General features: G+C 32.6%; 1 protein-coding gene across 2 annotated transcripts in view; it reads right to left on the reverse strand.

The window, feature by feature from the left end:
- Window positions 1–349: 349 nt before the first annotated feature.
- Window positions 350–12,338, reverse strand: part of ETNK1 (ethanolamine kinase 1) — a 113,383-nt gene continuing 101,394 nt past the window's right edge. For both annotated transcript variants that reach the window (XM_045829317.1, XM_045829318.1), the window contains 2 exons: window positions 6,477–6,550; window positions 350–5,948 (listed from right to left, as the gene is read on the reverse strand). In XM_045829317.1, coding sequence (XP_045685273.1) covers window positions 5,876–5,948; window positions 6,477–6,550 — 147 coding nt within the window. In that variant the 3' untranslated portion in view covers window positions 350–5,875. The remainder of the gene's footprint in view (window positions 5,949–6,476; window positions 6,551–12,338) is intronic.

A 12,338-nucleotide genomic window follows, 5' to 3' on the forward strand; every position in this document is an offset into this window, starting at 1 on the left:
TGTTTCAATGTTATGGACATACATTTAAAAAATATACACTGGCTAGAGAGAGCCTGAAAAACTGCTGCGATGCTAGATTCTAATAACACTAAATTCTGGTCATCTCTAGGAAATCAGTGGCAGTTACCAAAGTATCTACATACCCCTCTAAACTGAGACACAACTAAATAAAAACCAAATTATGCAGAAGTATGTGGTAAAAAATGAATTTCTAACTTCCAAAACCTTTAGACACAATCAAATACACAAATAGTTATACATAACCTTAAAAAGTCTTGTTTTTCCACAAAAGAAAAAACACAAAAATTAGTTGAAGTGACAAGATTTATGGATACAACTAGAACTCAGATTAATGTTACAACCAATTTTTTATTTACAGAATATAAATCTCTTCAAAAGATACATTCCTTCATTTAAATCAATGGTAAAAGACCTTATTAAACAGAAATAAAGCCTAAACATCACTTATATTTAAACAGAAATACAAACAGCTTCACTAAAAGTTTATGAACATAGAGCGAAAACATATTTTTACTTAAGCAGTTATATGAATGAGGCTGTTTTTAATTTTCTTCACTGGCAACCCCATTTTATCCACAGAACAAATTTTACTTAAATTAACAGTAGTAAAAATGTAAAAATTAAATTTTAAATATGAAAATATGCAACAAAAAACAGGAAGTATCTTCGTTTCCAAACAGATGAACAAGTTCTCAGATGCTCAGACACTTTCTGAGGCATGTCAAAACACCTGCATCAAAAGTCGCATTCATTTGAGAGGTATCAATACATTTTCAGTGCTGAGACTATTTGTAGCACTTACAGTATATACAAAGCAGCATTATACTACTATGGTTCACATCTGATAAACACAAATTGAAGCTTTATGCCAATTCCCTAATTTAACATACAACTAATGCAATGACAATTATTGTTTTCTTCTCTTCTGAAACTGAAAAATTAGAATTTAAAAACATGGAATAATGCCATGTCTTCTTTCTTATAATAGTATATTTTAAAATTCAAATACTTCATTATAATGGAAATTTCACCCAGCTGTACAAAGGCTCTAAATACAATACAGTTAAAAGGGTTCCTCTTTGCAAATTCCACCAATTTACAGTTACTTCAGTACAAGTTAACAGGAAACTTCTTCATATTACTGGACAGTAAAAATTTCAGTGTGTCACCACCAAAGCTGAAGTAGAAGCACACCACAACCACGGCAGGTAGATCCTCCCACCTTCGCCACTGCCTTCTGGGGTTCTCTTCCAGGTCATAAGAGCTAGTGCACAGGGGTATCATCAGATCTTCACCTAGCTTTGAAAGTTCCTTTGTTAGAGTTTTAAAACTTATCTAATGTAACAATTTAAATCAGCCACTTTTTCTTATTCATCACTAACTAGTTTAAATACAGTATTTAATCTTTTTAATTTGTGTAAATATCTTGTTTTGTTAAAATGATTAATGGGTATTTATACCATTAATGGATACGATGTAAACAAAAATGTCTACATGAAGAGTATTTTACACAATGGTTTATAACAAAAAATGCTATAGGATTCATAATTAACACATTTTATTTTAACCTGTTGTTTGATAATTGATAACATCAGTAGCATAAGTAGTGCATAGGGAAAAAGAGAAAGCAGATTTTAGGACAAAAACCTATGAAAAACTTTAATTTTGGATGCCCAATACAAATGGGTATTCTCTATAAGCACTATTGTTATTTTTTCCATTGAAATAGTTAAAATTTTCTGTCCATTTCAAATTATGTTCCAGAAATAAAATTTTTAGTATAAAAGTCTAATTTATTATGTGACATCTTATTAATTTCAGTTTTCAAAATTTCAAGTAATGCAAACCCAAGTATTTTTTTCTATGGTAACATTTTACAGACTAAGCTTCAAAGACTGAGGGAAATTCATTTAAAATAACTGATAAGCTTTTCTGTCCAAAGACATCAACCCCCAAACATAACACTAATCGCCTAGGTGGTATGAGGGGGTTAAAAAAAAAAAAAAGAGCAGAAAAACAGACTGCCATATGTAACTAAGTTTCCAGTAAAAGGACATTCTAAAATCTAATGGACTAAGAAAACTCATAGCAAATGAATTCTGAAATAAGGATAAAGCTGTTTTACCATTTTCCTCTGTGCATAATAATTACTAGTATTTGCCTCTTGTGTATAGTGCAAGTTGCTGCCAATAACAAAACTCTCCTAGCATAAAGCATTGTAACTTTGTCTACCAACTGACTGTCTCTATCACTTTGGAATGCAGTATAAAATGCTTACTGAAGGCAATTGACAGCAGAAAATCAAACTGATAGTATTCTCATTTAATATTACAAAGGAATTAAAAAATGGTACAGAAGGCTTTGTGTAATGTAAAAAACAAATACCTATGTAATTATTAAAGTGGAGGTTTTTAACTTGTTAACAAAGTGTCCAAGGGACTTTTTAATTTTGGAAGCTTTAGTAACACTTATGAAGTTAAAATAAATATTCTTAGTCCAGCAAAAATGAAAATAGCAGTTTTTCATTTTAGCAAAAAGCTAAAATGAACACTATTTTCAAAATAGCAGAAAGATTACTTATGTCTTTTTGTTTTTTTTTACAATTCCATAATAAACAACTTTGTATTTAGAAAAGCCAACTTGAGATATGCTTCGGATGAACTAAGAGACAGTATTTACCATATCTCTTGTATACACAGGACTTAGATTCACATCGAGATATCAAAAATTTCATGGTTTTTTTTTTTGTAGAAAAAGGTTAGGTTAACAACCTTGAAAATAGGAAAGGAATAATACTTCAGTGTACAATTTTTAAGTTATATTTTTAATTTGCTTTAGCTTCTAAGAATTATGGAATGGAGCTCTAACAGTGTGTAATAATTGACCACTTGCAGGAATCTAACTTCACAAAAACTAATGAACAACTAAAGAATGCAGAGAAGTATTATTAGGCACTGAGAGGCTAAATAAATAAGTACTAACATTAACAAAAACTGTTAAACCTTATTTCAAGTTCCTATTGTTATCCCACTATGTAGCCAGAACTACTGGCTATTTCCAGTCTAAAACCAAAGAACTAGATTAGTTCCTTACAGAAAAATTTCTACAAAAGGGAAGAGAAGGCAAAACAATACACAATCTCATATGCAAGATACAATTCACACTAATTTACAAATTTTTATTTACACTGTTTTATATACATTCCAGGCAGACCTAGTTGATGAGTTTTGTGCTCATATCGATCTCAAATGATCACATGAATAGTATGCTTTACTACCACATCTCTCTTGATTTCCAGAAAATGGTAGTCGTATGCAGTCAGAAGAGGGAAAACAACATTACTGGTCAGTAAGATCTAACAAGTATGTAAGGAACAAAGAGGAAAAAATTGTGGAATTTTGCTTGTTAAAGCATTCAGGCCACTATGGTCTATTGACTAACAATGAGTACACACATGAATGCCACTTCTCTAACAACCATTTCATATTTACAAAATGAGCTTACAAGTTGAGTTATTAGGTAAGGCATTCAAGTTCCTTAGCTTAACATAAAAAGGCAACAGATATCTCAAGAAGCCACGGGATAATTTTAGTGGGACGTTTTTCCTTTAGAATCTCTTAAATGGTTAACAAAAAGGGAAACAATTTGAACCCTATTAAAAACCTGTACTGAAGTGGGAGCATCACAACATCTAAAACCTAACCAAAGACGCAGGGAAATATCTTAAACATCTGATTAAGTTTCCAAGATCCAGTGGATACTCTCCCCGGGATAAAGTGAGAGCCTTTATTCCCCTTCACATTCACTTCTATATGACTCTTTCTGAAATGCTTATTATAATAGTGTCACAGCTAGCAGTTACGCACAGTCTACCAGCAATGGCTCAGTGAATCTCTATTCAAAATAGTTTGAAGAATAGCGAGTAAGGTAGAAAAATGATCTTCTCTCCTCCCACAGTACATACTGTTGCACTTTAAGAAGCTAGAAAGCAAAAAAAAAAAAAAACAAAAACAAACCCAAACAAACAAAAAACCCAAAAACCCACAAGAGTATTACATATTTTTCATCATTCTAAGAAAATACTCCAACCACAGATAAAAATCCCACCAAAACAATTTTTCAAGTATATTCTAACATTATATAAACAGTTATTTAATTGATTTCATTCATTCAATTAGGGAAAATTCTACTGATTCTACAATAATGTGGTTTATAAAAACAGAAGTGAACATTTGTAACATTGGGGAGGTAGAAAACAAACCTTGGTCTAACACTGTTATATATACAGACAGATTTTAAGATTCCACTTATGTAACTAGAATTTACCATTTAAAATGGCCTTTAAGTGTTTCTACTTTATTACCTTTAAACATCTTGAGATAATCCAAGTATTTTAAAGTACTTATTTGAGAATAAGTCATTTGGAATAATACATCAGACTCCCCAGATGATTTCTCAGAGGATAAATTTGTAGTTGCATATTCTGAATATGCAGATCCATTAAGCCAACTTTGTACATGGGCACTTATGTGACCAAAGTGAAAAGCTTGTCAGACTAATTTTCTAAGTGAAAACAACCATGGCTACTCAACCCCAAACAGCAGTCTTCAAAGCTTGACCCCACTTATCTCAAAGATCTAACTTTCTTCCATATAATAATCACCATACTTTCACCCCAAAACAAAATAAAAAATATACAAACAAAATCAAGAGAAATCAAAACTAACGGAGAAGTATTTCTGCTTAATTCACATTTTGTTATATCAGATTTTAAGTGTACAATATCAATGCCTTATTTAATTCTATTAACCACCTCAATTTATTTCTCTGAACCTACATGTATCAAGCAACTATTTGCTATCATTTTAAAGACATGGAGCCAAACTAAAACATGAAACCAAAATGTGAAAAATTAATCTATAGGGGTAAAAAAGAATTAGTCTCAATGACATTTTCTTGTTCCCAAGTATGATAAACATTCTTTCTACCTTTGTTTCAAAAATCAGCAATTGTTCTACTAGCTATTATTTAATAACAAATACATAAAACATCTCAATAAGTAAAATAAAACTTTTGGTTAAAAACAATTTGATACACTAAAATCTTAAAAACAAAACTAGTAACTTAAATGACCACATTGAGTACATGAAAACATTAATGAATCCAGATTTTTGGTAACAAAATCATATCTACTCCAGGATTACATAGTAAATATTAACATTTATATGCCAAACTATGTAAGGAGATGAGAGTCTAATTCTAAGGTATATTCCCCCAAAAGAGAGTTTCCAATATCCAATTCAAAAAGGTATACCACTACCATAGACAGTGAATGCATTTCATCCTCCCAAATAGATGTTTTTCAATGAACACCCTAAGTTATCTATACCAGTGTCTGGCATTTCAAGACTAAATGATCCATTTTACTTACAGTGCATCAAGATCAAAACGTTACAATGAACATCTAGAATGTCTAAAATTAAAACCAAAATTCACTCTGGAACATTTTCATTGCTTACAAATTTAACAGATGAAACACATGAAAGCAATCAAAGACTCATGTTACATTTATAATAAATAATTCACATATAACAGATTATCAAAAAAAGACTGAGCTGACATCTTTATACCTTTTTGTAGATTTAATAAATTTCAAATCTACCACGTACTGATAACAGTAGGTCTATTTTTTGACACCAGTCTATTTAAAAAAACAGATTGGTTGACAGATGCATAATTTGTAAAGCAAGATATCCAAATTAAATCACAGAATTTTAACAAATAATTGGCTTTATGGAATTTCTTAAGAAAAAATTCACAAGCACTGTTCAGCTACTTGAGAGTAATTACATCTTTACTCAGGGATTTTTAATGCAGTAACCTCAGGCTTCATTTTAAAATATTGGTTAAAACGAACAATTGCATACCTAGTGAGAAAAGAGAATAACAGAATTAGTAAAAGCTGGAAACTTAATCCTCCCCTTATTTCCACTCACCCTTCTAATTTTTTTTTAAGTTTTAAAAAAATTTCAAAGAACATATCTTTAGTTTATTGCACCACCTACTGGACACTTTTCTAATATTAACCATATTTAACAGATTATACCAGATTTCCTCTCTGACCAATTATTAACTATATGCAACCTTTATAACATTTGATTGAAAATAATAACTACAAGTCCCCCTATGAATTCTAAATGTTACTTCAAAGAAAGTAGAGACAAATACAGGGCCCAGAACAAATTAACACCCCTTTTTTCATTTACAAAATCATAGCATATATGTAATTCTGTAATATAACAGTATCACACTCAAGCACACCATATGACATTTTAGGTGAAATGTTCAAATTAAAAATAAATTATTACACCCATATTATTATCCTACCAATCACACTCAAGCCGGCCTTACTTCTACCGGACCCTGTATAATGCATACAGTAAAATTAAACTTACCCAAGGAAATCAAACTCAATAGTGGAATATTTGGCTTGAATCAAAGCCCACAGTCCCCAAAAGAAATGAGAAGCCTAAGGAAAAAGGCAGAAAAACAGTTGCAATAATGCATTTCGTTGAAAAAACAAATATATCTTTACAAAATTAACAAAAAATTGTTAATGTTTTCCTTTTTCATCAATTCTATAAACAATACTTTCTTGATGTTTTTTAATGTAAAATATCTACAGGAAATATTTAAGTGTATAGTTATCTAGGTGACCAAAAATCATTTTTGTCTACACCAAAAGACATAATAAAAACTATTGTCATTTAAAAACTACAACCCAATTTCTGTAACCTACTTGTGTAGGCAGAGTTCATTCAGCATCAACACTGACAGATGTTGGTTAACTGGTGTTTATTTTTTCAAGTTTTTCTTTTTTTTTTTGGCCAAGTATTTTTAATAAATATTGCTAACAGACTCTCTTAAAAATACATTGTCAAAGGACTTGGTTACTTGACATAAAGATATAAACTAATGAAAATCGAAATCTCAAAACCAATATATACATATATATACACACATATGTACATGTAATACATGTGTGTGTATATTTAAGGCATACCAAAGTTTTATTAGGTGAAACTTCGGCATTTCTTATAGCCAACTTCACATATATATTTTTATTACTTGTAGTTAAAAGGTATATTGCCAATCCTATGTAAAACAAGAAAAGATTACAGAGTATGTTTTTTATTGGGTAGTAGTAGGAACTACCTTTAAAAAAAAAACAAGGAACTCCAAATAAACAAGGGCCTATTTAGTTAATAGGTGGTGTCAAAGAATGCAGCCCAGTATTTGCATAACTCATAGGCCCTACAGCGCCAAGTTCATCGCACCTCCTTTTAGCAGACCCCATTACTAATCTTAAAGAATGACTTTTACCCCAAAGTGATTTCTTGCTCACTAAAACTATCAACTGTACCACATTTCATGGGATGATGACAGGTGAGTGTTTATAATGTGCATTTATGAGAAGTAGATATGCACATGCTCAAGTTCCTGATGATCTAAAAAGGATTAAACTTTAAGCTTCAAAGTCCTACTACTCCTTATGTTCTAACTCATACCATAACTCAGTTTCAAATTCCAGATTAGGAAAGTTTAGTCTTCTGTTAAAGCTTAGATAATTTTTATTTTCAAGTCTAACATACATTTACCTTTAAATACGTTAATTGGCCATCGAAGGTGCATTTTCTGGTATGCCTCCAAAAAGAATACTTAAATAAGAAAAATCTTCTAGGGGTAACAAACATCTTTAAATAATTTTTACTGACCCAACAATTCTGTATAACCGACCACAACATAAAGCAACGCAACTTTATTTATGTCAGAGAAAAATGGGTCTTAGGACTTAATGGAGAAAACAGATGACTGTAATTAGGAGCTTTAAATAGCTATGTATGTGCATTACAATCAATTTCAGTTAAATAATGTGATAATAAGATTCTGGTAATACTAATAAGGCTTTACTTCCGAAGAAATACTTTAACTAGAAATATTATTTCAAAAACTTTTATACCCTGAAAAATCTCTATTTAAAAATGTTGCTGAAAATTATTTACTCAAATACAAGTGGATTTATTTCTAGGCTCTCGATTCTGTTCCATTGGTCTGTGACTGTTTTTCTGCCAATAGCATGATGTTTTGATTGTTGTCACTTTGTAGTATAATCTGAAGTCAGGGAGGGTGATATCTATGGCTCTGTTAATTTTTTTTCCTAAGGATTGCTTTGGTTATTCAGAGTCTTTTGTGGCTCGATACAAATCTAATTTTTTATTCTATTAATTTTAAATAATGTCACTGGGCCCTGGCCAGGTGGCTCAGTTGGTGCCATACACCAAAAGGTTGTGGGTTCCATCCTGGGTTGAGGCATATACAGGAGGCAACACGTCAATGTTTCTCTCTCTCTCTCTCCTCTTTCTCCCCCCACCCCCTTCCTATCTCTCTAAAATCAGTACATGTATCCTCAGGTGAGAATTAATTTATTTTAAAACTTGTCATTGGGATTTAGATGGGGCCTGCAGTAAATCTGTTTATTGCTTTGGGTAATAAGAACATTTTAATTATTTTGATCCTTCCAATCCATGAACACAAAATTCCCATTTCATTGTACATATTTCAACCTCTTTTAATAATGCTTTGTAGTTTAAGGATCCAAAAATATAAAATGGAGGAAAAAAGCCTCTTCAATAAATGGTGCTAGAAAAAGCCACATGCAAAAGAATGAAACGAGAATACAGTTTGTCCCCACATAAAAAAATTAACTAAAAATGGATCAAAGACCTAAATATAAGACCTAAAACTACATGGAAGAAAACACTGGTACTAAACTTATGGACCTTGGTCTTAAAGAAGATTTTATGAATTTGACCCCAAAGGCAAGGGAAGTAAAGGCAAAAGTACATGAATGGGACTATATGTTTCTGCACAGTAAAACAAATAGCCAACAAAACAAAAAAGTAACCAAATGACTGGCACAAGATATTTGTAAGCAGCAGCCTTGAGAAAAGGTTAGTATCTAAAATATACAAAAAAAACTCATACAACTCAACACCAAGCAAACAATCCAATTAAAAAATGGCAGAAGACCTGAACAGACACTTCTTTCACGAAGACATATGGGGGGAACCCCCCCAAAAAACAGAATTATCTTCTGGAGGGCAGGTCCCTTGTAGTATAGGTTCCCCAACTAGATGAGTGTTCTGGGAACCCATCTGCATGAGTGAACCAGCTGGTGTTGTGAGAGGCTGTGTTTGGCTTCAGTGAATTTTTTTTTTTTTTGAGGACTCTTTCAATGCCTTTGCCCATCTCATGATGGGTGGTTTATGAGTGCACCTGCCCACACCTCGCTGAGTGCTCAGCAGTTTTTGAACAGAAACGGCTGTATGACCCTGTACTCACCCTCCCTATTCACCCAATCTGGCCCCAACCAACTAATTTTTGTCTCCCTGGATGAAAGAAATCCTCAAAGGGAAACATTTTGCTGATGTGGAAGAGGTGAAACAAGGAACGACAGAAGCACTAAAAGGCATCAAAATCGACAAGTTCAAAAACTGGAGCAGTGGAAAATATGTCTCAATAATTACATTGTATCAAATGGAGAGTACTTTGAAGGTGACTAAAGTTTAACATATAAGAATAAATACACAATTTTTTATAAATAAGGTGAGGGTTTTTTGGGTCTTCCCTCATACAATGACCAACAGATATATGAAAAGATGCTCAACTTCAGTAGCTATTAGGGAAATGCAAACCAAAACTACAATGAGCTACCACCTCACACCTGTCAGAATGGCTATTATCAACAAGACAAGTAATAAGAAGTATTGGAGAGGTTGCAGAGAAATAGAAACCCTTATCATTGATGGTGGGAACATAAACTGGTACAGCTACTATGGAAAACTAGACAGGTTCCTCAAAAAATTAAGAATAAAGTTAGCATATGACCCAACCATATCTAATAGTTAGCATAAAATTAGCATAAAGATAATATAAAGTTAGCATATGTGGCTTTGAACAATTTAACTTCTCTGTACCTTTGTTTCCTTATGTATAAAATGCAAGTGTGATGTTATGTTTTATAATAAGAAATACATATTTGGTCTTCATCTACTGTTCCTATCTCATAATCCTTAAATCTTTAGGATTTGCTGAACATAAGTGAAATGGGAGCATCTTCAATTATTTTTTTTTAAATATTTTATTTATTTTTAGAGAGGGAAGGGAGGGAGATAGGGAGAGAGAGAGAAACATCAATGTGCGGTTGCTGGGGGTTATAGCCTGCAACCCAGACATGTACCCTGGCTGGGAATCGAACCTGGGACACTTTGGTTCCCAGCCTGCGCTCAATTCACTGAGCTACGCCAGCCAGGGATAGCATCTTCAATTATAATATTTGTCTTTTGTCACAGGTTGCTGAATAATTCTGGAGCCACAGAAGTGAAAGGAGTATCTTGTAACTCAACATGAGTCCTTTACAACCACACCTACATTTATGATAATGAGGTGACTTCTGGAAAGCCCCTAAGGATGAGTGCTGGTTGCCAGGGGAACCTACCAAGTGATTAGAGGACTGAAACTTTTAGCCCCACCACCTCCCAACCTTCAAAGAGGGGACAAGGGAGTATTGATTGAGTTCAATCATCAATGACCAATGACTTAATGTTGCTTACGTAATGGAGCCTTTGTAGAAAGCCCAAATGAGGGGGTTGGAGGAACTTCCAGGTTGGCAAAAACAGAAACCCACTGGGAGGTTGGTGCACCTCAAACTCCAGGGGAACAGAAGTTCCTGCATTCAGGACCCTTCTGGATCTTGCCCCATGTACCTCTTAATCTAGCTATTCTTATATACCCTTTATGTCATCCTTTATAATAAACTGGTAAGCATATATAAATGTTTCTCAGTTCTGTGAGGCACTTGAACAAATTAATCAAACCAAAGGAGGGAGATGTGGAATTTACAGACAGTAAGTAAGAAGCATAGGTGGTTAACAACCTAAACTTGCAACTGGCATCTAAGGGAGGAACTGGGGCAGGAGTAGACAGTCTTGTGGGACTGAACTCTTAACCTGTGGGATCTGACACTATCTCCATGTAGAAATGGTCAGAATTGAGTTAAATTTATAGGACACCCAGTCAGTCACTGTCTGCTGAGAATTGGAAAATTGCTTGATGATGTGGAAAAACACATTCAGAGTAGGTAATGTCAATATTATCCACATCTGGCATACAACAAACATTCAATAAAATGTTAATTATTATTGTATGAGATTAGAATGATAAAAATAGTATTTTTCAAAAATGGCCATCTTTTTACCTAAAAAAGTATCTTAGATATATTGAGAAGTGAATTATGAGATGAGATGCCTTTTCTTTTTCTTTAAAACAAACCACTGGTTCTCCAAGTTGTCCATGAATCCATGGAAGGTTCCTGGGACCCAAACTATTTTTATAATAACACTAACATGTTACACTTGACTTTTTGACTATGTTAACATTTGCACTGATGGTTCAAAAACAATGGCAGTCAAAGCTACGGGTATCTTAACATAAGTCAAGGCAGGGGTACCAAACTAGTATTATCCTATTCTTCATCACCACATACTCAAGAGCAAAAAGTCAGTCTCACTAAATAATGTCCTTTATGAAGCCTTTAAAGTTATTAATTTTATTAAATTTCTACCCCTGTATACATGTTATTCTACTATTCTGTGAAATGATACCAAAAGTACATGTAAAGCACAGCTACTAAAAACCAAAACATGAAGGTTGTCTCAAGGAAAAGCACTTAAACGGCTTGAGCTGTGGGCTCAACTTATACATATTTTTACTTAAAAGAACTAACAAACTAGAGTTATTAGACTTGGGTAAATCTGGCAGACATTTCTCCTATACAAAAAAAGAAAAACTTCTAAATACAAAAAAGAAAACTTGTCATTCAATATAAATAACTGACAGTATTTACTGCCAAACACAAACTTCAAGTATTCAACCTACAATATGAAGTTTAGAAAATTTGTATTTGTTCCTGTGAGCTTACCAGCTTATTGATACAGTACTTAAAACTTTTCTGATGATACTGGTAGTATTATCAATGAATGTGATTTTTTGATATCATATAATAAGGTGTTTCCATATTTGGAAGATCAATATAACTCAATGAGAATCAATATTTCCTAAATAACTAATAAATTATATTAAAATTACAAAACCATGAACTGGTGAAAGAGCCATTTGAAGTGTAAGATAAACCAATAAATTTTAATGTAATAAAGTATAAAAAGTCAATTGATATATTCAGATTATACACTGCAACT

Source organism: Phyllostomus hastatus, unplaced genomic scaffold (genome assembly GCF_019186645.2).
Source record: "Phyllostomus hastatus isolate PE091 unplaced genomic scaffold, TTU_PhHast_1.1 phas_scaffold_93, whole genome shotgun sequence".
NCBI lineage: Eukaryota > Metazoa > Chordata > Mammalia > Chiroptera > Phyllostomidae > Phyllostomus > Phyllostomus hastatus.